General features: G+C 41.2%; 2 protein-coding genes across 6 annotated transcripts; one reads left to right on the top strand and one right to left on the bottom strand.

Moving 5' to 3' along the window:
• Nucleotides 1-442: 442 nt before the first annotated feature.
• On the bottom strand, nucleotides 443-21681 carry LOC136435417 (RNA-binding protein 5-like). Of its 5 annotated transcripts, none has more exons than XM_066428894.1 (25): nucleotides 21552-21681; nucleotides 20887-21055; nucleotides 20446-20656; nucleotides 19870-20016; nucleotides 16192-16230; nucleotides 15827-15896; nucleotides 14892-14965; nucleotides 12967-13053; nucleotides 12289-12349; nucleotides 11385-11447; nucleotides 10814-11041; nucleotides 10402-10435; nucleotides 10182-10251; nucleotides 9105-9327; nucleotides 8228-8388; nucleotides 7140-7377; nucleotides 6861-6952; nucleotides 6509-6664; nucleotides 5166-5324; nucleotides 4883-4951; nucleotides 4115-4330; nucleotides 3528-3602; nucleotides 2997-3100; nucleotides 2055-2184; nucleotides 443-1439 (listed from the first exon to the last, which is right to left on the bottom strand). In XM_066428894.1, exons 2-25 carry the CDS (start codon nucleotides 20994-20996, stop codon nucleotides 1314-1316), a joined length of 2943 nt encoding a protein of 980 aa, XP_066284991.1. In that variant the 5' UTR covers nucleotides 20997-21055; nucleotides 21552-21681; the 3' UTR covers nucleotides 443-1313. The 5 variants fall into 5 exon arrangements, with proteins under 5 accessions (XP_066284991.1, XP_066284989.1, XP_066284988.1 ...); XM_066428892.1 differs by having other exon boundaries at nucleotides 7140-7401; XM_066428891.1 differs by having other exon boundaries at nucleotides 8192-8388.
• A 9-nt stretch (nucleotides 21682-21690) lies between these two features.
• Nucleotides 21691-25997, top strand: LOC136435419 (uncharacterized). Its single transcript, XM_066428897.1, has 7 exons — nucleotides 21691-22515; nucleotides 23047-23212; nucleotides 23735-23823; nucleotides 24224-24291; nucleotides 24515-24593; nucleotides 25021-25131; nucleotides 25523-25997. Exons 1-7 carry the CDS (start codon nucleotides 21977-21979, stop codon nucleotides 25818-25820), a joined length of 1350 nt encoding a protein of 449 aa, XP_066284994.1. The 5' UTR covers nucleotides 21691-21976; the 3' UTR covers nucleotides 25821-25997.
• The last annotated feature ends 477 nt before the right edge of the window (nucleotides 25998-26474 follow it).

Genomic DNA, 26474 nt, shown 5'->3' on the forward strand with positions numbered 1-26474 from the left:
GAAAAAAGGGTTCATCACTGATAACGTAATACCCTTTGGCCTACAAGACTCTAGGCATCTTAACCAGCAGGCAGTGTTAGATTTGCACCCTGCCTCTAAATCACCCAGTTTTCAAATCCAGGTGTAGCAGGCCAGAATGTAGATTCTTGCAGTTCAGTGTCCCCCTGGTAGAGACAGCAGTCATTTGGGGGTGAGTGGTTAAGGAAATGGACCAATGTTTTGAGGACAGCCAAATGTTGAGAAACCCACCAGCCACAAGAAACACCCTGGAGTGAGTGGATCAAACCAATCAGTGAAGGATTACCAAACACCTTGTACTTTCAAGTAGAAGCTGTGTGATACACACAATGACACACTATAATATCTTCATCATACTTCTCTCAACCAACGACGCATTACATAACCAACAGAGCCAGAAATACAACTTTGGTACAAAAAAAGGTTATTCAGCACTGTTTTCTTTTTAATACAAACCAAAGGGTGCAACATCTTGGCAGTGATTGTGTCCCTTGTAACAACTAATGAAACATTGAGGGGATGTATGTACATGGTTGGGAAGTGCCTGTAGTGTAGCAATATTCCTGTGTAACCAACTATAAGGACATGCTGGTCAGATTCTAGCATCCCTTGGAAGTATTGTTATACCACTGGACATAAATTGTATACAGAAGCTTTGGCCTAAATGAAGTGTATGGCACAATGCATTCATTAGTTACCCTGGAGTGGGTACTGTATTTTTTCTCTCAATCTAAAAGACTAGACAAATATTTTCAACATCTAGCAATTTTAGTGCTACACATGTGTATAAGCTAGGGACTGTATTTGGTACTAAGCTACACAATTGATGTTAATGATAGTCTATAATGATGGCATAACTACCAACTAAACAATGTGCTAACTCATCACCAAAGCACCATTAGTATCGTATCTGACATGATTTTCATCAGGGGCTGCAAAGATAACAGTGCTGTAGAGTTCTCGTGAAAAATGAAATATTACGTAGAAATAAACTTTTCATATGTACAACTTATAACTGAACAAGAGTTAAGTTTAACAAATCGTTTGTTAATTACAAGATCAGATTCTATTCCATGTGAAGTGTATAGTAGGGCTACTGTTGTTAAACACATGATCTAGTGGAAGATTTTGCCTATAAGTTGTGGAGGCCAGGAAAAAACACTGGCCTTAGCCCAACACAAATTTTGCCCTGCTTATGAACTTTTTTCTTACACATAGGAATGATTTCTGAAGACTTTTCAACATTTAGATTTACTACATACAATACAGAAAGGCCTAGGATGGGAAGAGTCCTGTTATGATGTCTCGTAGTATCTTTGTCTCATGATCTTCTTGACAGACTCCTTGTAAGTGTCTCCGGCCTCGGAGCCGTAGGAGCTCCCCTTCATCCCCAGACCTGCACCCATTGTACGCTTCTCTGCCTGCAAAACAAATCACTTATATTACTCATACATTCCGTTTTTCGGCACTTTGAAAATCAAGAGCGAACAATATCTTTGACTTCTTCAAACTACAAAACTGCCATCATGCCACTACAACTATATGTAAGCAAGTCTAACCCACTTCAGACAGGGAACAACAGATGATAAACCGGAAAGACCTTTAGTGTACATCTATGCCCTATTGGCTAAGTACATAGCCTCTACCAGGCCCCGCAGATGGCTGGGAAAATAGTAGAAATTGGCCAAATAGAGTGAATAGTATGCTAAGGAAACCCTGGCAAATATTCTCCCTATAGCCAGCGTAGTTAGTCTGGTAAAGACTACTAACTACAGGTCACAGGTCACAAAAAAGAAAGAAGGTTTCACACATCTATCCAACGTACAGTACTGAAATTTACGGAAGTGACAAATGGAAAACAGAATTGTTGTGCGATGAGTTCTCAGATGTGCAGTGCAAATATCCATTAGATATTTGTCAGACTGGTAAACAGACGTTAAAAAGAGAAGGACTTAACAACGCATCTATCTCAAAGTTACATGCCAGCGACTTACAACACCCAGTTACTATGTTGATAGACATCTCACTAAACCTACCGTGATAGGTGCTGTTATTCCCTGCTTCTTCTTCCCCAGCCCGGTGCCTTCGGCCCACCCCATGGCCTTCAGCATCTTGTTCCCGATGTTCTCACTGCCGATCCCATGTTTGGTGGGCTCCTCATACTTACTGTGGGACAGAGAGCACTGACACATCAACAACAACATTCAATATTATCATGGTGGCTCATCTGTGTTGGTACATGTAGTAGTAATCATGATACAATGCTAAACTTTCTTCCAACACTAAGGTATATTCACAAATCAAATTTTCGACAACCTCTGTCGCCTTCTTCAGGATCAATAATGACTAATCACTTCCAAACGTAAACTCGCAAGAGTTACAGACACGTGACTTTATTGACATGTGTTTTTACGGATATGACATTTTACATTCGGTATAGTGACTGGTCATTATTGATCCTGAAGAAGGCGACAGTGATCCGTGAATACCTTAGTGTTGGATGACAGTTTGGCATTGTATAACAATATTCCATGGCGTAGGCACACAGTAAAAACATTAAATTCATTCACTGACACTTCAACAACAACAAGGGCCATAGTTAAACAATAAATTCATTTACTTTCGTGGTAATTTTGTTTCGTGGTAGGGCGGAAAGGTAGGTTTTTGCAGTGATTTAAATCTTATGGTTGAAACAATTCTGTAATATAGTAGTAATATATTGGAAATCGCACATTCGTCAGTGCAAAATTAAAACTACTGCAAAAGTTTCAAGTGTACACTAACAACAGTATGCACTGACAATATACAGTATCCAGCAAAAAAGAAATTTTGGACATTGTGGTCAGCACTTAAGCTGTATTTGCTCAACAATTTTTCATAAAGTTTTATCAAAATTATATCCTTTCAACTATCTACAACTGACTACCCATTGGAACTATCAACCACTGTTCAAATTTCTACTGATTGGCATCCCCTACCTTTGCACTTTGCCGAGATAGTCCTCCCTTTTCCTTTTGGGAGGTGGTGGTTCTGGAATGCCAAATTTCTGTCTTCTCTCTGCTGCTCTGTCTCTGTACTTCATCTGGTGGGAATGAAAAAACAACCACTTAAGCAACATTCTGTGAAAGAGAACAGTATAAGAGGTGTGTATTTGCTTGATGCTTTGAATTTTGCAATACAAGCATCATAAGGTGCAATGGCCTTATGGGTAGAGTGTTCCCCTTGTACACGGTAGGTTGTGAGGTCGATCCCGGCCGGTTCATACCAAAGACTTTAAAAATGGTACATAATAATTTCTCTGCTTAGTACTCAGTGTTTGGGAAAGAGTATGGAAGTTATACACACACATCACTACCAGCAGACAAACCCACAAAGCCGTGTGGCCCAAGGACTGCGAATCTAAGATGGGCGCCGCCATAGGCTCCACCAAGTGGTGCGGGAGGACTTTAACTTTAACTACACCCTATGTATATTCATTAACCTTAAGAAGCCTTAAGATACCCACTCACATCTCGTTCTCTTTTCTCTAGTGCCTCCAGCTCCTCAGCACTCATCACTGATCTTCTTCTCATATCTAGATTAGTCTGTGGAACAAAGGGACAAACATACAGTTTTTCATATTGTAATAGTTAGATCTAAAAGGTTCTTTGTTAAAAATTTCCAGTGGTAAGATTCTTTTGTAAATCAGACCAGCCATTCATCAAAACTGGTCTTCTACCATTAAAAAATGACATGGTTCAACTTACAGCAAAGAAAGCAATGACTGTATCAAGAGTCATGCATAATTTATTTGCATCAGACTCTTCCTTTTGAGTCAGCTTCTCTTGGCCCACAGGTAAGACATGCCCCTGTGACTGTGGTTTTATTACGGGTGCCCAGCCTTACTTTGTGCATTGTAAACGCTGCATGAACTATCTCTCTGTTCTTGTATGTTAATACTTTACTTTGCTGCAGTGCAAAGTGAATCAGTCAGAATTGCCCTGATGAATGTAACAGACAGTAACAGAAACATTGGTTGAATAAATCACTTGGTTGTGTATAACAAGTCTTTTTATCCAGTGACTTAGCAATCTGATGAAACTATTAATGGGCATACCTTGTGTAGATCTGAGAGCTGCTGATGTCTGGACAGTGCCTCCTTGCTGGGGAACTGTCTCTTGCAGAGCAGACAGGCCATCCTCTTCCAGTCCAGCAGCAGTTCCTCGTCTGGCGCTAGAGACGTCTGTCTCTTCTGGGAGTCATCCTCCTCCTCTTCACTGTCACTGCCGCCTCCGTAGGCATCCACTAGGGAGTTCTGTGCCACAGGGCTAGGCTGAGGGCGGAATACGACAGTATTTACCTTTGCCAAGAAGTTTATGTTTTTGGGTATTTGTGTGTGTTTGAGTATGTGTCTGTGAACACGATAACTTGAGAATGCTTGGGTGGACTGTCTTGATATATGGTATGTGGGTATGTCTTGATGAGACCTAGAAAGGATCAGATTTTGCGATTTGTTATGGTACTGCTGCGGAACTTCTGGTGCGGAAAACCAACTTCTGCCATGGTCCTGATTTTTGAGTGGTAGATAGCTGTTGTTTTGCAGTTGAGTGAGAACCTACTTATTTTAATTTCAGTAGAAACCATTCAAAGCACTTTGATTTCCCCTGCAGCACAAACTAAGACTTTTCAGTTCTTTTTAAGGGAAACTGATGGCACAAAAATCTTTAAGAGAAACTAGCTTTATACCAAATACCAAACGCACACCAAATTTTCCAGGTAAAAATTGTTCTGTGCAGAGCTATTGCATCTTCAAAATGGTCATCTGTGAGATGAGGCATCACAACATCATTACACACATACATGTACATGCACCAGTATGACATACCTTGACATCTTCTTCCTTTTTTCTTTGCAGAGCCTCCAACACTGACTGCTGTCTCTCCGCAAGGGAAGCCTGATAAAAATACACATTTTAGTACCTGCTTTTTTCATATCAATATCCATGGAAATTATAAGTTTAAACCTAAAATGTCATCTCAATGCCAAGTGTCCCAAGCATTCACATTAATTCCTTTCTAAAGATGTAGCATAAGTGTGTACGGTTGACTTGAGGTTGTCCACTACAATTACCTTCTAGCCTTCACATTAGAAATAGTTTTGTGCCTTACCTTCTTTTCTAGAATGGCAAATCCGGCATCAGCAGTTGCGGACAGTTTCTCCTCCCCAAACTTCGGGGAAGGTTTCAGACCGATGCCGATGGGAACAAACTTCTTTGTCTCCTTCATGGAGTTCAGACTCTTGGCCCACCTCTCCATGTCTTTAGCAATCTGTCAAATAAAACAAGAAAATTGTACAAAAATCCACCCAGGTGTAAAAATAGGTACCTGACTTAAATTGGGCAGGTAAAAGGCAGTGGAAGGATAACAGCCCACTGCCATTACAGCCTCAAAAAAGGCTATGGGATTACAAAAATGTTCCTTAATCTAATAAAGCGTACTGTTCTCTGTATGTGGCACTGTTAGAACAAGTTATCAAATTTGTACACTTACTGAAGGAAGAAGTCATTCAATGGACATTGCTTTACAAAATTACAATCAAACTATAAGACAAAAAGTTAAACATTTAAAAAATATTCAAAAAATCTACAATGTGGATGATTAGGTATAGCTTAGAGTACATACTAAGAGTTCTCCCAATTTATTTGTCTAGTGTGTCTCTAGTACATTTCTAGCTATGCTGTCATATCCAACAAGAAATGATCAATATTTCGGAGTAATTTTCCTCGCTCAATATGCAGAGCAGAATTCAACTCAAAATACTTTGAAGAATTTACATGAAATGTTATATCCAAGGCCTCCTGTTAATTCCAGTGGTATATATCCTTACAGATAGACCCATATAGGATGGTAAACAAGTTGACACCTTTGATTGATTCTCCTCGTGATGTGCAAAGATAGGAATGCGTCTGATGGAAGGCGACACTCTTACTGTAACAGACTCTTGTGTTTACAGCCCACTTAAACTGTTTGGTAGTCACGAGAAGAAGAATATGATCCCCCCTGTCATCTAACTATGGGAACAACTGGATAACAAGTGTTCTGTGCCCCATTTCTGTCAGCAGTAACATGGATGGCCGCATAAAGTTCATGGCATGCTGCTGGGGACTCATCCATTGGAGATTTCAGGGGTGTGATTTTTGTTCTCTTTTAGTGGAGAATGAAAAGAGTTATCTAGAATTCATCATAGGATGTTTTAGCTGGTGGATTCAGAAAGGGAAAAGTTACCTCACCTAAAACTAAAATGATTAAGAAAGAACAAGAAAAAAACTTTCTCTAGCTCAATAAGACTACGATTCTGTAAACAGTTACACTGTTCCAACACAAAAAACATGACTGTCTCTACTTCAACTGTCATCAGGTTCAAATGACCCATCACTTAGAACATGTGACTTTGCAGGTACTCAAACGTCAATGATTGGTCAAGAGGGCCAGGAAGACTTGAATCTAATTACCTTTTGAGCTGATTTCTCCTTCTTTTTCTTCTTCTCTTCCCTGTTGTCCTTGCCGTCCCCAGCTTGCTGTTCAGCTGCGTCAGTCGGTGCAGGCAGGTAGGAGAGTTTCTCCTGGTCCCAGTACAGGTACTGCTGCGTCTGAGAATTGTAGAAGTACTGGAAAGAAAAAAAGAATGCCGTTTTAATACAAATACACAACTCTGTGCCATCTGCAGAATACCAGTGTCCAATGCGAACTCAATTTTTTCTAAGACAGATACACTTAAGTTAAGAATGTTGTTTTCTTAACTTGAAAATCATTCGTCCTTTTAGGAATACTGTATCTTGCCCCTAGGATTGCATGTGGACTAACCTGGGTGCTGGCATCGTAATAGAGTCCAGTCTGAGGATCATAGTAGTACCCTGATGTCTCATCATACTGGAAAGTGGACAGGTCCGGGGTAGCTGTGGAAAGACAACGTATGATTATTCCTTTTTTTCTTGTCTTTTGTTGCACTAAAATTTGTACCATGCAGAACTATATATGGTCCTTGCTTTATATTGGTTAATCTAGATGCTTAGGGGGATGGCAACCAAAACAATGCACTGAGCAAATTTTTTATTTTCATTGGTGAAACAAGCCTGTACTCACGGTATACTTGGTAGTTAGGTTGGTCCAATGAAACAAAGGGGATGGTCAGTGCTGAAGTGGCGGGAGTGGCAGCCGTGGAGACGGCAGCCTGGGTCACCGCGGCGGCGGGAGTTGCCGTGGCAACTGGGACAGTGGTGGCCACGGCAGCAGCGGTGGTGGCCGCAATAACCTGCGTTAGCACGGCGGCGGGGTCAACGACCTGCTGGTACTGCGCCACCTGCTGAGACCACTGCTGCGCCTGTAAGATTCCAGGTGCCCACAGCTGTCAGTGCACAGCTGTGTCAGTTACTTGTTCCATACAGTACAACATAGCTAACAAAGGCTGAACATTTTCTTAAAAATACCACTAAAAAAAGAGAATAAAAGAGAAATCCTGACTAAAACTGGAGTATTAATTTGAATCTTTCCACAGACCACTTAAATCTTGGTTCTAAATCTTTTCAGGAAGGTGACATCATTGAACATGACAAACACTTACAAAAAGTAGGAGAGGAAAAGGGAGAAACTACAAAGTACGACAAAAAGGTTCTCCTTTATAATTCTACTACTAGGTGAAGGCTTAAAGCTTAAAGGAACTCACTGCACTGAAGAAACTGGAAGTTGTGGAGGAAAGATGCAGTGACATGATCAATGCTTCTAGACGAGTGAAAGTTACAAAGTACAGGCTGACTTATTTCCTGACGTTTAAAAACTATTACTACTGGTGTTACATCAATACATTTTCTGTGGTTCAAGCAAGAAGTGGGTATACATAGTATACTTGTTTCTCATTCAAGGGTACAACAAAATTACAAGCATCCAAATACAAAAAATTCACAGATAGAAGTTTCAAAATTTGCAAAATTTCAAAGATGACGGACACACAACCACGAAATCAGGCTTTACAAGCACTAATTTAAAAGGAAACAACAACTTACTCAGGTTCACACACAAAAAAAAAAGAAATAAATTTATGTGAAGAGAAAAGACGAGAAAGCCAAACTTAAAAAAAGAGTTTCCACACCAAACAGGACGGAGAAGCCGTTGAATGGAAGCAAGTGTAAGGGACCCACCTGTCGCCCGAGCTCTTGTGCTGTCATTTCACCCACCTGCAATGCCAGTCTCTCCTCCGTGGAGAGCTCGCTGAGTTTCTGCTGCTGCTGCATCTGGGTGACGATCTGCTGCTGGATGATCTGCTGCTGCTTCTGGAACTGCTGCGCCGCCTGCACCTGTTCCAGGGCAGTCTGGGCGGCACCTGTGCCTCCCGCAGCTGGCGAATTCATTACAGAGTTAGCTCATCCTACTCATTTTCCTACTTAACATCACAGCATTGCTCTCTTCAATGATATTCCCCCCAACTATATCTATAGTCATCTTAAATGCCATTTTTGGTGGGACATTAGATTATTTTTTCCAGCAACTCAGGCATTAAGAATAGAAAGGTTTGATTGTATATGAGCATCCAATATTAATATCACCCCATGCAAACAGTCACACAACACAGAGAAACATTAACTTGATTTTTAACAGGACTACATGTAACATGTATGTATAGATGTAGCTTACAGCACAGATTTCACTCTATTTATTATTCATAGAAATGATGGCTCTGTTTCATGTTTTTTCATGGGATCTTCGAAGGATTGTCTAGTATCAAGTTTGATATTTTCTAAAAGTCTCCAATCATATGATTAACATAAAGAGCAGCCAGCATCCATCTTGCTGCCAACATGCATTCAATTGGCCATAGCCATATACATGTACTGTAAATCTTGAAACTTTCACAGCGAATTAATATGTCTCCCTTGTATGACCACTGTACTACTGAATTGTTTCAACTGAAATTCAAAACAGTTGGAAAACCTCTTTTTCCCTCCAACTACAAAATAGGAGGAAAATTCCACTGCAAAAGTAGCTGTATCTACAGTATATCACATGGCAAAGGAATGTTGGCTGGAGCATGTGGAAGCCACATGTGAGACTAACCAGCAGCCGCCTGTGCCGCAGCTGCAGCCAGCTGCTGGTACTGGGCCAGGTCATATATGCCGTGCTGTTGGTAGTACGCAGCGTAGTCTCCGCTCTGGAAGTAGGCGGCGTAGTCCGTAATCTGGTCCTGGGTGACCTGTCCGTCCTGGGCGGCGGCGAATGTCTGTTGCCCTTGTTCTGTACTGTACTGTTGTTGTGTCTGGTCCCATGATTGGTCGGTCCCCTGGTGAAGAGACAGATGCGTCTATTGGTCAAAATTAGTTCAGCCTTTCAACATTTCTTAAGATTTTAATTCTTTTGAAATAACACTAAAACTATAAACATTCCACCTCTCAATATTCCCTCATTTCCAGCACATCTCCAACTAACAGTCTACGTTACATTTAGTGTCAAGTTACTTTGTATTCTTTTGAACTGTAATGCTGTCATCTTCCTCTGAGACAGCTATCTGATTTTATTTGACTGCTTTAATGCATTTGCCATGTGATACATCTGTTTTGTGCTTTCTTATCGCTGAAGAAATTCTTGACGTAAATATATCTTTTTAATGCAGGCGTTGGCCATGTAGTTGCACAGGGCACATACATGTGTTCTTCCCTTTCAAAGCACTGTTGGATACCGGTAATTTTAATAAAGTTAATCTAAAGTCAGGGATTAGGAGGGGATTATGTAACTCAACCACACTGTAGCATCCCCAAACATCTGGTCAAGCCATAGAGCTCATATTCTAGTTGTAGTTGCATCATAGCGTGTTATTGTAAATCTTGAAAAATTCGTGTCAGTTAAACTTAGTTTTATTTTTGCGATTTTTGCGATGACCTCTCTACCACATATTCATGACTATGAATATGTCAAAAAGAAAATTGTTTGTATGGCAAATGGCAAGATGACCCTTTCCCACCTACTGCGAAATTTAAACACAGCAAAAGTAAATGAACTTACAGTACTACTAAAAGCTGAGGCCGTGCCGTCGCCACAGGTGGCCACATACAGACAAATTTGTAACATTAATAATAGCCACAGACAACAAGCTTAACATGCCTCTGTTGTCACAGCTAAGACTGTGAGATTCCTTACCTGTGCTTGTGCCTGCGACCACTGGGCAGCTTCTATTGCCGCTGCAGCCACACCACTGGGGGCACTACTTCTGCAATAACATCACACAGAAAAATGCATTAAAATCTACCAATGACACAATGTGTAAAGATACACTCTCCTCAGAAACATTGCCTGTCAGAATTATACAAAAGAAAGTGTGCATAGAGAAATTCATGCACAAGTATAAACTCAAACTTACCCTGCTTTTCCCTGTTTGGCAAAGGCAACATTCACTGAAAAATAAACAGAAAAAATGTGAGTAACGCAGGGAAACTATGTAAATAAACATGATGAATACATATTTAAGTAATTGGGAAATTGCATGAACACTTCAATGGGTACAAACTCTTCAAAGCTGTCTTTGGGATGGATATAGAATACTGTAAATGCAGAAATGTTGGCGGGGATTTACTTTCACGGTAGGGAGAAAATGGAGTGCTCATGGTGGTTTTGAGTTCGCGTTTGAGACAGTAGTAGCGCTACAGTCACACAATGGAACGGCTTTTCACTGTGGTGTTAAGATTGCGGCAAAAACTGCGAACATAAAACCACCGCAAGCATTTCTGCGTTTACAGTATCTGTTGGTTTAAATCCTTTTAAAGTACATGTACCTTGTTTCCCATCTATAGCAAAGGCAGGCCTGACTGCCATTAGCACTTCCATCATCTGTGCAGCCTCCTCCAGCGTGTTCATCTCCACGAAACAGAAGCCGCGTGACGTGTGCGTCAGCTTGTCCTTGATCAGCCGGATACTGTGGATGTGTACCGTGGACAGCGCTCCCAGTGTCGAGCGGATCGTCTCCTCCGTTGTGAGGGTGTCCAGACCGCGGAAGATGAGAGCTGTGTGGACCAATGATAGACAGGATTAGGATTGCTTTAGGGAAAACTATATTTATCCTTATCATCTTTTTGGAAAACTATATTGTTCACCATTGAAGAAAGAGCAATACATGGATCCTACAGGTAGGTCTTGCCACAATCAAAACACAAGGCAGTCATAGATGGCAGACCTTCCCAGTAACACAAAGATAGTAACTCTGAGGATGTATACCAACAATAGTGGAAATTGCAGGAACACACACAGACAGATAGATGAGCCAAAAGCAATACTTCAATCCCTTTAGTTAGGTAAAAAGTACATCATTACATGGTGCTATTTAACTTAATCATGGTAGTGACTTACTATTGGACGGCAGTGAGCCCACTTCATTATAACCTTCTCCCTCCTTCAGCGTCTTGGACGACTCTGTGGAAAAGAACACGGTTGTTATCCACCATGTGCGTGGAGTCGGTCCTACCCTCGCATCTGCACTGCCATGCTGTGGCTTTCCGAGCCTTGGCCACATACATTAGACACTTACCAGTAGCTTTAGAAAAGATCCTCTATGACATGCACTGTGGAAGACAACTTAAAGCAACTCCCTTAATGCGGCTCCTTCTATGGTCTCACACAAGGGGACCTTCCAAGACACACTTTTGAATCATTCCAAGCAGAAGAAAGAGGCAATATCCAGCTGATACACATTGATAAACCATTGCCCATAACGAATTCGTGAAAAAAATGTGTAGTACAGAACATTTACCAGTACCACAAATGGCAAAAAAGCTGTGCAATGCTGCCACAACTTATGCCACTTCTTTTCCTAATTATATTAGGGATCAAATATACAACATTCTAACCCCAGAACAGAAGACCATCTTCAAAGAATGAAGATTGTATGTATGGAATGTATCTAGATGACTGTATGTTGTCAAGCTTAAGCGTATCTCAACAGAGTATTCAACCAAAGTCCACAATATGAGGTCCTCATTCTTAGTGCAATACAAACATATTACCAACAGCTTTAAACTTGCTTTATTTTCTATAACAGGACGTTACACTAAGCTGTGTACCAAGCCGTGCTCTTAAACCACAGCATGGGAGTGCAGCTTCCTTGAACGTGGGATTTAGTACTGGACGGTTGAACCAAGAACATCACAACCTGTAGTGTTAGTGCAACAACATAGCATTAGCCAGAGAGCTCTAGTCCATTGTACTTACTCCACAACAGGGTTTTGCCTCAGTCTAAGCTAGGGGGAGCACTCACCTTCTCTGGATATGCCACATTTGAAACAGTGGTCTCGGCGCTTGAAGTTGTGCACCCCACACTAAAAGAGATCATTTAACATAACATTTTATGTGTGTGGTTTATGCACAACTCGATATAGTTTATTCCACAGCAGTGGTCAAACCTCAGCAAAAAGGTGGATGTTTTAGTTGTGGGCAGGAGGGCTTGAGAGGGCTGTACAGTATTGGGCAAATCCAATCTGCTACAATCCTTTTAAGTCCCTAATTATGTGATGAACTGACTCAGTAAATTCAGACACAGAGACAAACCATTCATACAGTCTTTTCACTGACACGTTCCAATGACTTGCTGTTACTGCCACAATCCTTCTCCCCTTTTTTTCAAGCAATTACCTTGTCAATGATGAATCATATATGAATTTATCACTCAGAAAACACACAACAGTCATGCTCCTTATACAACTTGTAACTGTTACAATAAAAACCTGTGCTTTCTCTTTGCCTTAGGTGTCTTTACAAAAAAGGTCACAAATTTAAAAATCACATCCACAAATTCTGGTCTTCTTTTTGAGACTTTTCATGTCCTCTTTTTTTACGGCCACAACTTTGTAGGGAGGGAATTGAAAGAGGCGTGTGTGTGGGGGTATGAGTGGGGAACACTTTTCTCTTAGACAATAGAGATTGTACGGATCCACACCTTACTGCACTGCCAGTCTTCCTCCTTCTGCGGCTTGGGCGTGCTGTAGTGCATGTTCACACGTTGGCCACGCAGCATCAGCTGGTGCTGTAAGGGGAAGACAACGATACCGGCCGTCAGTACAGGCGCAACGCAACACAGACAACAGCGTAATATGGGAAACCCTTCAACCTTGGGGGGACAGTTAGTCATTGGTTTGGTAGAGGGAGCTTCTGGGAGTTCCTCCTGCAAAGAGAACGGGTGAGTGTGGCGGTGTCGGGCCTCATGCCATCCATGCATTGACTGGTCCGTTTTTTTGCTGCGTCTCACGGGGTAGAAGCGGTGGGAAGCACATCCATGAAAGAGCGGAGGGGGTGGGGGGCAGAGCTTGTTTACATCGGCAGTTGGACTGTGTTATCGGACATCACAGTGCTTGGTGTTCTGAACTTCACAGAGGGTATATACAAGGAGACCCCCTCCCTCATAGCTCAGTCTTGTCAAGACAGATTTAGAAGGTTCAACGTCAACTGCTCCATCTAGAATATTTGCTTCTTAGCGATTTGTTGCTTCTTACGTTATTTTGCTCTTTGGCAAGAAAATGTGCATCTTGCCTTTTTAGGATATTTTCTGATGTCAAAGAATTCTAGCTAAGACTAGATGAAGCAGTTTTGGACAGTTCAAATAGCACACTAATCCTGCCCCCCTCCCTAACCCCATGACTTGACCACCCAAGCAACTTAACACCCCTGTTGAAAACGTTAACAGTGACAGCGAGAATATGGAAACTGTTGCCTCCATAGCATAACTTGTGACTGCAGGTTGTTTTGAAGACTGTTTTGGTTTGTTTGGACAACTTTCTGATTTTACATCACATTAAGCAGCATGCTCCCACCCATAGATGAAGAGATGTAGGCTACTGATTCACCATGTAACTAACAAGTACTACAGGCAACCCATAATAGTCTCATCTCACTGCACATCTAGACAGACCTGCAATCAAGTTATCACTTTGTCCAATCAGATTTCAGAACATGGAAAGTCAATCCAACAGTTTTCTTTTGAGTTAACTTGCAGATCTGTTTAGAATAGCAGATGTTATGTGTGGATAAAGTGTTAAACTTTAAAGGAGCACTGATAAAATTTCATTGATACAAAAAGATTGGATACTTTAAAAAAAAAGAGAGAAACAATGGAAGGCTTGGATTTAGTTATGTAAATTTTCTATAAGTTTGACCTTATGATTTGGGCATATACAGTCAATGCCTGAATAGCTTCAAAACAGCATCAATTAATATTAAACTGTGCCTGGATGCCTGGATGAAATGTGATAGGCTTTTCTTTTGAATAAATAAATGGACATCAATTCTGGTGTCTACATTTTTTCTTTTACAAGATACCCAGTGCTCCTTTATTTCAAGACGTGTGCAACCTTGTCACACTGTGATAGGCTGTTGACAACGGCTTCATTCTTTTCTTTTTGGTGACGTGTCGGCTTCGTGGACGTATAAGGGTGGCGCATCTCTATCTTTGCCTCTATCATGTTACTAGCCAATCACAGTGTGACATCAGGTGTGATATGTAAATGTATGGGTTGCTCAGTACTCTAATCCCTATTCCCTCACCTAGCTAGCTTTATAACATATATGGAAGACAACAAGCACATGCAGATGAAGCAGTCTACACTATGATTTAAAAAGAAACGTCTCCGTAACTGGCACCCCTTTTGGGGAATTCAGTCCCACTGAATCACAAGTGTGAAAGCACACAACAACGAATGAATGAAAGAAAAGACCACCAAGAAGTTTGTAGAAATGGTAGCGTTTCCATATTTTTTTCTTTTGCTTTGTTTTTTTCCTGGTGATTCCAGTTTGAACTACCAATGGAGGCTTGACTTGACTGGGAAGAGTAGTGGACACTGCAGTAGTGGTGTAAACTTATGACAAAACCTGATTCTGTTCCATCCAGCGAGTTGCGTCCTGCAAGTTTTCAAACTCCACAAAGGCAAAGCCGCGGGAGGCACCTGGGGACAGGCATTCAGAACGTGGGGTGTTAGTGTGGGGTCGTCCAACCCTGCGGTATTGCGGACAACACTTGTAAAGGCATGGCAGTGCAGGCACTCTTTACTTTCCTTTTCTTTACAAATTTGTCACATCATCACTCACTGAAGAGCACTCAACACTCTGTATCACAAAGAATCATACAAGAAGCCCAACCCCTGATACAAAATGTAAAGCACATTTCCCAAATCTACAAACAACTGGCAACTGATACTGTATGGTCTGGATTTTAGCCAAGCACAGTTATAGTAGTAACCCCTAGTGTACCCTTGAACCCACTGGCCGGCACTTCATAAGATAGAATTACATGGCCTGATACAATCACCACAGCTTTGGCATAACATAGGGAAAGAGTATACTCACCCTTACTTACCACTCCAGATGCACAAATAGCTATCACCTTACAAAGAATCATCTTTACCTGTCACATTCGTCAAATATGAAACAGGGCAGGACGCGCTCAACATTCTCGCGTTACCTTTTCCGGGAGTGCGGACGTGAGGGGGCGCCTTCGCTATGCCCCCGAAACGTGACAGGCTAACTATACCTCATTGTCATGGATCCTTACCACAGTCAATGTGAACAACAAGGTTACTATTTATGATACTGGTTCATTTAGAAATGTGACCCGCTGGTGCCAGTTGTCTTTGACAGAGCATACCACATGAAACCCATCCCCGTGTATAACGTTCCACCAGACCCAACAACATAGTGCTTTTCAGTGAGTGACTGCCTAGCTGCCTGGCCAATGTTGCCATGATGCCTTTTTCAAAACTCAAGTACAATACAAAACACAGAGAAAGGGAACCGTGTTTGTATCTCACCTGTTTCTTTTCTTTTCATGAGCCTGACTTCCTTCAGGGGTGCACCGAAAGCTTGCAGCTCTAATCGTATCTGGAAACAAAGAAAACAACAACGACTTAGCACACATTATCAGTCACTGGTTGAAGTGGTTCCCAAAAGCAACAGTAAGTTGAATGTAGTCTTTTCTCTCAACAAAAAAGACACTGAAACAATCTTTAATTTGAAGAACATTCTGCAAAGATGACTGTTAGTCAGAATAATACAACTAAAAATGTCAAGAGGGTTGTGTACGTGTCAAGAGTGTGTCACGGTGTGTGTTGTAAATTAGGCATCTGTGCTCACATAAAGAATGTTAACTTGAGCTACAACTCTAATGAGGACAAACCTTTGGATCCATGATGGGTTCCTCCACTGGATTTTCCAACTAAAAACATTTACAAAAGAGGTTATGGCAAAACACCTCTTATTTCCTAACAATATTGTTGAAATCCATAATCTATTCATGCTATCTGTCTCCCTTGTTAACAGTGGACCCATCGTTTGTTCAAAAAAATTTTCTCAGATACGATTGATTCTTTTAGACAACCGTGAAAGAACAACATTTTATGTGTTGAAGAATATCTTCCAACATTTATAATAGCACTCCACTAAATATGTAAGCATTCCTCTATCACTACCAAAAGTTAACTGTCTGCTCGTCCCTTGGTGCTAGACTAAACTGACAGTGATAAAATGGCAATTTTCACAGTTGTTTCATGGGTGAGTAGAAAAGGAAAGCCAGGCACACATTCTAAATCTCTCAGGACCATCTTTTACCAACACCTGTCTAAAACCATGTCTGCACCTGTCTTCTGAGGTAAACCAAAATCACACATTTGTGTGTATGCGTCATTCATAGCTCCCATACTTTCTGAGAGGTTACCAAAAGTCAGACAACTCTACAAGGGAGTCATGACCATTTCCAGAAGCGAGTTCATCGACAATCTTATAAGCTGCGTAACACATAGTTGGAGGTCCAGAAACAAAAAGGTAAAGACAAGCCTTTTTGATACTAGAGGGAGTAAGAAATGACTGCATGTAAACGCCGTCTCCGAGATGGATCCAGTGCCTCACATCCATGGCCATGTTTGCCGGATTTCGCGTTTTGCCCCTGCGTGACGGGAAAGAAAGAAAACAACGGGAAACCAACAGAGAAGGCCATTTGGTAAACATGAAGCAACCGACAAAAATCCCAAACAATTCACAACAGGAACAAGAATCGTCAACAAACGAAACTCAACGCATCACATTCAGGACTGACCTTGCGAAGAAAACTGAGACGGGAAAGAAAGGGAAAACGCAGAATAAACCGTTAACTCTGAGAGAGAACCAGAGCGGAGTAAGGGTACAATCCTACAAACCAGCGCCTGTTGTAACACTGGTGAACCACTAGGGTGCAACACAACCCACAGGGTCACTGGAAGGGACATCCCCTATAAGGCAGAGTGTCATGGATGCCAAATTAGGATTGAAGTTCCCAATGGATCTTCTGTCAGGGCCTGATCACGCAAGGGTCCAGACATGGAAACTACATACCACCTGTAACACAGGAGGAATTCTGAAACAGGATTCACTCCATGACACTACTCCCACTGTGCGATCAATCCTTAATCACCAAAAGGTCATCCACAGCTATTCAAGGTGAAGGGTGGGCTTAACGAGCTGAGATGCTGACATCTACTAAAGGACGCGTTCAGTTGATAATATAATGACTTGCTGGTTTCCAAAGCTTGTTTCTTCATGTCTCACGACAAGATGAGACTATGGAAAGTGGTGACCGCTGCCATCGGGTTAAATGTATGGATAAAAATATCTGATAAATTTCAATAAATCACGCAGCGGGCACCCCGTAAATACGGGTCCCAATTTTATATATGGACGTGAGTGATTCCGGGGTGACATACTCCAGCACACCAACTGTCAGACGTGATTTAGTCTCAGCAGATGTCCTGTAGTGTTACCCCTAACAGTCGCCAGTCTAAGCCTCATCTGCCATATTTATAATTATTCTCCTATATATAGCGGTCCTCTGCTAAAGGAGGGAAAGGGTAATACCTGATTACCGGACGTGCTGGTGGCATGCTCTTGTTACCAAGGTGAAGACATGTCCTGGCGGAAGTTGTCCTAGCAACTGTTGGCATGGCGACGACAAAGATGGCGGAATTGGCCTAATCTTAGTCCTAGCCCTTCCCAACAGACTGAAGTCCATATAACAAGGGCATGACAGAGTAGGAGTGGATACCAAGGTCATGTGTATTTTTAGGGCAGATGAAACAGTAGCTGTGAATACATGTAGTCTGAGGGGCTCTTGACCATTCACCAGTATAAAACATCACTTAACCAGACTATAGTCACTAGCGTAAGAGCAGCTTTGTAAGGTTCAAACAGTATACCTTCAGTGTTTGAATATTGTAGTCTTGTAGCCATCCTGCACATGTTTACATGGATCAAGTTTTCAGCGTAATAAGCAGAAGCAAGTGACAATACAGCAAGGCATTTGGAAGGACATTCTTCCTACGTGGCTTTTCCTTGCCGAGTCATCATCAGTAAGAGTGTCGTAACGAATCCAGGTTGCCGTAGTGAGCTACAGAGCAGAAACAATCGGTGCCTTCCGATTCAACCGTGTTCCAGCCCGCTGCCAGGGGAAACCATTGCGAAATGATGATTCATTTAATGGACTCTTGACAGGCCAGGCTTCACTTGTCAGTAAGTCGCTGAGGTGTGATGTCATAGATGCGAGTCATGTGACCCCGGCCAATTGCTAACGTCATTTGTAAACATACCAGACGTCATCACTTATAAAAACGCCATGCCGGCCCCAGCTGGGGTTAAGTGATATATCACGTACACCTCGCAATGCTGACCGACATTTTGCGCAAGTTTCCCGCGTTGAAACTATTGAGCGCGCGATTTAAAGCAGAAGATGCGACAACAATTGCTACCCACCAGACACGAAACGCAGAGGATTGGCATATTGAACGAAGCCAACAGCTGGTTAGTAGTACCACTTATTTGTATTAACAATAAAATGAATAGGAAAGATGTCTATTAAAAAAGTATTATACAAATTAGACTAACTCAACAGCAAACAAACATTTTTACAACCATAATCACGACCTGACACCTTCTTTACCAAAGGATTAATCCAGAAAAAATTGTAACTGCAATAACATTACAAGGGTCTATAGATATATAAATGATACTTATGCATTTTGACAGTATAACCACCCTTTGACTGAATGAACAAGCTCAAGCTGCATGGCATACTGATAGAAGCATTCCTATGATACCTGCTATAAAGAGCAAAGGCAAGACTATATTAGGACTTCTGACGTCAACTAACACAGGGACACCTCTCTCTGGGCCACATAACATAAAGGCTTTGGCGTAACAGAAATAGAAAGTCCTCGTAAAACGTCAAACACAGTTGTAACGGAAGTGGCCACAATGCACTGTCACAACAGCCAAATAGCACACTGATTAAAGTAACCATTTGGCACCCCATTCTCTATTGGTTACAGAGTTAAGGACTATATTCCATAGCTCATTAGGTTGAAAATCAACTTGTGTCTCTATAAATTATTATTATCATGACACTTATCAGCTCTTGCACAGTGCCCTCAAGGCCTTCAGATACTAAAACTGATGGACAGAATCTCTAAATTCCAATTGCTAATTGCAACTCCAGCTCTCTACGCTAGATGGCACTGTTGCACAGCAGCAACTCTTAAGTATCAAACTGGTGGCAGCTGCAGTTCTGTTATAAATTACAGGATGGTGTAATATCAGTCAAATGGAAATTGAGACAGCTGACTCCAAAAATCCAAGTCAACCTCAAACCGTCATCCAACTTTCAACAGCTCTCTTTTAGACTTATTTACAATATGCCTAGCAAAACACACAACACATAATGTGAAAATGAGAGAGGTGTATCTGATGTATATGTGAACTTTCGTGATGTATATTGAGCGTGTGTTACAGTTGTTGTGACTGAAGACAACAATGTCAAAGGCCCTAAACTTACCTCATCTTCATCTACTGACTGTGGCAGTCCCCTCAGCATGATGATCTTGCTGGGCTTCTCACTGGCCGACGTCGGGGGACCTCGGGAATCACGATCTCGCTGGTCGTAATCTCGGTCAAAGTTCCTTTGGTCGTATCGTGGGCGTTCCTAAGTGAAGAGCAACAACCACATGTCATTTTACAATTGTCCATTCAGTATACATACATTTGGATCAGTCATTTACATAAAACTCATCCCAGTGATAAGATTTCTCATACTTGATTTTATGAACTAAGATTCTTCTTTCCTGTTTAATAGTTATCAGATATTGATTAAAGATTTATTCCTTATTGATTTGTTTTCTTTGACAATCATAGCTCCCAGTGTCTAGCACTGTTTTTCAAATGCAAATAATATATTTTATCACATGATACACAATGACTATGTGTCTGGATCACATTGATATGCATATCTTACAATCATTTTTGACTTCAGAATATCAATGCATATGTATAATGAGGAAATACATTATTTCTGCTGTTAAAACAATAAAATGCAAACACAAGCATATTTGCATTGTTACAAAGTGAAACTAACCTCATATCTGTCATTTCTCTCCCTATCCCTGTCCCGTTCTCTGTTGTAGTCTCGCTCTCTGTCCCACTCCCTGTTCTCACGGTTCGGAGCGCGCCGGTAGTCGTAGTCGCCTCCCTGGTCCCGGTATCGCTCCCGGTCCCACTCAGGCCCACGTTCGCGGTTCGTAAAGTCACCATAGCGGCCTTCTCTTCTGTCCCTCCTTCGTTCATCCCTACAAAATAAACAAATGCTAATGACTTTCTGATTGCCACTGTAAATGGTCTCACACTTCAGTTTACATTGAATTCAAGAAGTACAAATGGCACGACAAGTGTGATTATGAGCAAACGTTTTCTTTGTAAAACAGCACAGGTTTTTCGTTTCTAGTAGACTTGTTTAGTATTGCATCTACAGTGAATTTTTCATCACAAAAGCATTTGAATTATCATGTTAACTCTTTACCGGTCAGTGTCGTAGTAGTAGTCGTCTTTTTCCGCCTCAAAATTGTCCTCTTCTTCGAAGTGGTTTCGACTAGATCCACCGCGGCCGTTGTTGTTGTTGTATCTGGCCATTCTTCTACAGGCGAGTTTGTACAGCGTGCCCAACTAAAGCTACTGTAATCTAATGAACCCTAGAAATAACAAGCAACACAGAAGTCAGCCACGTAGTATATTGTGTAACATGTTTAACAGATCATTTGGGATATTTTAGATACAACTTGCTAACAGAACCATTATCAAAGTATCTATGGTCCTAAAGCCTTGTTTGTGCTTTCACATTCCTTCAGTTCTCCTGAACCACAAAAATAGAGGAAGACATTATTTGGTAAGTAATAACTCGTCAAAGGCACAATACTTTTCTCGGGATTTTGGTTAACACAAATTTGGAAAAAGGTTTCAACTTGGAGACAGGAAAGCACGACATATCTGTACAGCTCCTTGGTAAAAAATATCGTAAAGAAACAACAACGCCCCCACAAACCAAGGCCAAGCCAAGCTTGCTGAGCAAACCAAAAATCTCGTCCGATTTCTCCCAATCAACCACCAAAATCTTTGTTCGTCAAGGATATTCCCACAACATCTCTACTTCCTTGAGGTCTTGAATCATAAAAGATACTCTCTGCCTACCTTACTAGGCTCCAACTGAGGTAATTTGTTGCAAAATTGGACGATTTTTGTTGCCACTTTCGCGGGAAAACACACAACTCCCAAGATGGCGGCTTGGCGAATAATCTTACCCCACTCCCTGATGTCCAGTTCCCGAGAGCCTTTGCGAAAACAACCATCAGCCACCGGGAAAAACAAAATGGCTGCGCCCATGTGATAGATCGGCCGGTGACTGATATTTTGTGATTTTCCTGCTATAACTTCAACCAGTAACCTTAGATGCCTTATGAATATCATCTAAACTTTAGGAATAATAGTTCTCTTTATGCTGTACAAGGTTTCAGAAGAGGAAACGGCGTGGAATTGCAACAATCGTCTTCGATGTTTACGTCGTCCGTCGACCCATATACTTCAACCTTAGCTCATTGGGCGTTGTACTAGGTGAAATGGTGTTCACACATCAACAATACTATTCAGTATCGGGCAGCTTTGTCAGCGCCCGTTGGCTGAACAGCAGTAGACCAAAATTACTGCACAGGAACACGTTATCAAAGCTTGTGACTTTACCGAATGCAAAACATAGTCCAAAACCAAGTTTGCAAAGTTTAGCTGTTCTCAGGAACTTTGAAAGAGTTGACGTTCCCACTTCCAGTCATCACGAATGCAGGACAGATAAGAAGTTTGTACTCCCTTCTATGTCAACCTTAGGGGAACTTCTAAAATGTGCCAAGAACAAAGTATTACTCACAACAAGTGTGTATGCAGCGGAGCCATCCAAAGTAATACCACCTGACCAAAAAGAGAGCGAAGTAACAAATTCCCCAAAGAAGCAGACTTCGGATGGACCGACAAATGATGCAAAAGAGGAGACTGTACAGAATGATGACGTTGTAGTGCCAGCATGGTTCTTAGGAACTAGACCTGTCCCTGAGACAGGCTGGGAGAGGTTGAAAGAAGTCTTTGAAATCAAAAAGGACAAGAAAATGTGAGTTTACTACAAATCTACAATTGACCTATGATAGTATGAATAAGTATAATCAAGGAGATAATAATGGCGTCAGTGGTATGATAATGTTATATAATAACGCTACATGTAGTTATTAATTTTTACTAATTAACCAGTACAAGTATATGAATACTACTAGTAGTATGTTTGCAGAGTAGTAGTACTAGTACAAACAGCCAGCAGTTATAATATCTGATATGTGTATTTGAATAACTATTACAAAAGTATATGTGATTTATGGTATCATGGTCTTGACATAGTCATAGATTGACTCGTATATGCTCCATCTTACCGGTTGTTTTAACTGCTAAGTTGCCTTTTAGAATCGTAATGTATCTGTCTCTGCCAATTGAAAGTATTGTTTGTATAAGCGGTAAATAGTTGGTTTTTGAATACGACCTGTAAGGCAGGTATTACAATTCAGCCGGTTGGCTGCTATGTACTAACTGCTATGTTGTTTTAGAAATACACCTTTCCACTTTTCTACTTATATTACTTTTGTCTGTTCAGATACTTTGAGAAGTACAGTAGAGAGGTTACAGACTGGATCAATGTGATGGCAGCGGGGTTCCTCATGGGGTTTGTGTACGGAGGTGTCCCCGCCGCTCGCCACGCCAGACTACGGTACATCGAGCTGAGCCACACGCAGGTCTACCAGGGGCAACGTGACGCTGTGGTGAGTCACAACTGTTCCATGTTGAATGCTCGACGTTAAAAAAACCTATCGCATTTAAATTGATTATAGTGAAAGGGGGGGAAATCAAAAATTGCAAATTTGATTATATGTTCTCATGGATTTTAGAATTCTTCCTGCTGAAGCGCCCATTTGGCACCAAATTTGTAAATTGGTTATAGGGTTAGGTAGCAGGGAGAACATAGCTACTGGCCTACGGTCACAAGTAATCAGGGCAATTTGTCCAAGCTAAGCTTTTACCATAATATCGCAACTTGTAATCCACTTACAGTCATTCTTTACCGTTCCTTTTAATCAGCACACATAGAAAACAACAATGTTATGTCTGATTCTGAATAGAAAAACATGTCATAGATCATCTTAAAAGTGATTATATAATGAAATCACAATCATCTCATTTTCAGTTTTGTCATAGGTTGCATACATATACATTTATATGTATTTGGTATTGATATTATTAACAGAAATGTATTTCATCTTGAGCTGATTTTGTGCTGTTTACAGGGAGATGCCCACAAGGCCGCACACAGAGGATTCATCAGATATGGCTACAGGTGGGGCTGGAGGGTGGCTGTGTTTGCTGGCATCTTCCAGTAAGTGGAACTGCCTCTGAGGCAGTGCCAAAAATATGCAACATTTCTTACACTATAGGGGGAAATGAAATCCTTCTGGTGGAAAGAAACTCACAAAGGTTTATTTTATGTAGCTTTCTATCCTGTATATATATTGCACATTGCATGTAGATACACATACACACATATACACAACTTCAAGTATAAATTAACAACGATTATTGGTTTAAAAAAAACTATACAAAAGATAGTGCTTGTAACATTCATTCCGGCATCATGATGCCCATCCGGAGAGTGTCAAGTCTATATGTAAGACATCATCAGACCAGCTGCCTAAATCATGTCTATTACAGTCACCTATTGGTTTGTCCTGAATGTCGTGGTAAATAAGTAATAATATACTTTAAATTGTTATTTTCAGTGGAGTGTCCACATGTCTAGCTGTATACAGAGACAAGGATGATGCTCTCAACTATTCTGCTGCTGGAGGTATGTTAATATTGTTTCTGACTTGTTTTACTTTTAGTAGAGTCAGACGGATGTACCTTTAGACAGTGTAACACTGTCTAAATGTACATGCTGCCTACTCTTTAGCCATTTTTAAACAAACACAAAAGTTAAACTGTATTTGCCTGGCCTAACAAGAGGAATGAAAGCACAGCATGATGTTCTAATGACGTAATTTGTAACAAGCCTGTTTCTGTACCCACAGCTCTGGCTGGCGGTCTGTATAAAATCACTCTGGGATTGAGAGGAATCATTGGTGGGTCATTCCTGGGGATTCTCTTGGGGTAAGTATGCTTTGTTACTCCTGCACTTATTGACTCACATCCTTCTTAGAATATCTTCAAATTTACTCTGACAAACAGTGTGGTAGATTATTCAATTTACAGTATGAATAGCAGTATACATAGTGCCAGACCCGTTGTAGGCAATATTTACCACTATGACTTATTTTATTTAATAAATGTTTGGTGTGAGGCAGTAAACGACATATGCACAAAGAAGAATTCTTGTCATATTTGGACCCCTAAAAGGCTTAATGCGTGTTTTGTTTAATGTACAAGAATGGTCCCCCACCAATATTTCAAGCGTCCCTTCTGTTCCTTTTAGTACTATACCATGTACATGTTTGTGTATTAATGAATAAAGTCTGGAATTTACAGGTTACAATAATAATCAATATTGTGATAATACTGATATTCCATTTGATTCCAGTGTTCCAACAGGCCTGCTGACCCAGCTGGGACAGACCCTACAGGGAGAGACGTATGTAGAGAGGAGACGGAGACTCAGGAAGGACATCCTGGAGCTCAGGCAGGAGGAATGGTAACTGTTGAGTTGTCTTTTTGTTTTGTATTTCTCTAACAGCAGATCTAGAGTCTTTAAATAGACTGTTGGAGAAATACAAAACTTGGGAGAATTGTAATTTTAGTTACTTTTTTGCATTGGTTTTATTTTGCAATAGGAGGGAAAGGCAGGTTTTAGCTGTTTTTTTAAATTTGCAGTTGAAACAATTCTGTATTACAGTAGTTGTACAAGGGAGACATATGTGTCAGTGTCATAAATTTTCCATGGAGAGGTCACCCTAAGATTAAAATCACCCCATAAGTGTTATGATTTACAGCAATCTCCAAGCAGATGTTAACATGTAAAATTATGTCTATTTCATTTGTATGATGTGTTTGACTGGTGAATTGTGTATATAATTTTTTTGTAGGAAAGCTCGCCTTCAACTGATGGATGATTTCATCTCTGAAACCTCCTCGGAACAGCCATCGGGAACAGAACCAGGCACCTCTGGTGAGGCTTCTGTCTCCTCAGATATGCCATCGGGAACAGAACCCAGCACCTCTAGATCTGGTGAGGCTTCTGTCACCTCAGACCAGTCATCGGGGACAGAACCCAGCACCTCTGGTGAGGCTTCTGTCACCTCAGACCAGCCACCGGGAACAGAACCCAGCACCTCTAGCCAGGCGACACAGCTTACTAACTCAGAAGGACAGAAAAAGACGTGACATAAAGAAATTTATTGCTAGCTTACTTTTGAAAGTGGACTTCCAATGAAGAATGGCATGGTTCTATTTCATGGTTTTAATTTGTAATTTCACAGTTTATGTAACAAAATCTGAAAGAAGTTAGATATGTGCAAGCCTGATAGAACTTAATTGAATTAATAAAATGCCTGAATTTTGTGTGTTGTGTTTTAATGTGTAAGTTCTAAGTTGATCCTGCATATTATGTCATGCCTAGGCCTGATACAGGTGTTCCGGACCGTGTGATAACTATCCCGATCACATAGGGTTCGGGAGTTCTATCACACAGGCTTACATAGAATATTTCCAATGCATTTTGAAAGCGCAGCTTGCAACACCGTCGGAAATTAAAATACCCGATTCGGAGATTGGAATCGATGTTGTTACAGTTTCTTGTTCGAGGTCTCTCCCTCAACTTCTGGCGCATTCCGCATTAACATGTGTGTTTTCTCGGGTGGGTATGACCAAGTTATGACATTAAAAAAATAGAACACAGTGTATTCCGCATCACCCTCGGTCCCAGCCCTCCCGCGGGTCGGGTCGGCCTACGGTCTACGGCTGTCAGGCGATCTTACCCGCGGTCCGGCTGGTACCTTGGGTGATACGGAATACCCGTGTTGTATTCTATATTTATCT

Source organism: Branchiostoma lanceolatum, chromosome 5, assembly GCF_035083965.1.
Source record: "Branchiostoma lanceolatum isolate klBraLanc5 chromosome 5, klBraLanc5.hap2, whole genome shotgun sequence".
Classification (NCBI taxonomy): domain Eukaryota; kingdom Metazoa; phylum Chordata; class Leptocardii; order Amphioxiformes; family Branchiostomatidae; genus Branchiostoma; species Branchiostoma lanceolatum.

Coding starts and splice junctions, on each gene's coding strand:
- LOC136435419 (XM_066428897.1), top strand. CDS start 21,977: ATGGTGTTCACACATCAACAATACTATTCAGTATCGGGCAGCTTTGTC. Junction 22,516..23,046: donor ATCAAAAAGGACAAGAAAAT/GTGAGTTTACTA, acceptor TTGTCTGTTCAG/ATACTTTGAGAAGTACAGTA. Junction 25,132..25,522: donor GAGCTCAGGCAGGAGGAATG/GTAACTGTTGAG, acceptor ATTTTTTTGTAG/GAAAGCTCGCCTTCAACTGA.
- LOC136435417 (XM_066428889.1), bottom strand. CDS start 20,996: ATGGCCAGATACAACAACAACAACGGCCGCGGTGGATCTAGTCGAAAC. Junction 14,966..15,826: donor CATGAAAAGAAAAGAAACAG/GTGAGATACAAA, acceptor GCCTGTCCCCAG/GTGCCTCCCGCGGCTTTGCC. Junction 8,389..9,104: donor TGCGGCACAGGCGGCTGCTG/GTTAGTCTCACA, acceptor TGAATTCGCCAG/CTGCGGGAGGCACAGGTGCC.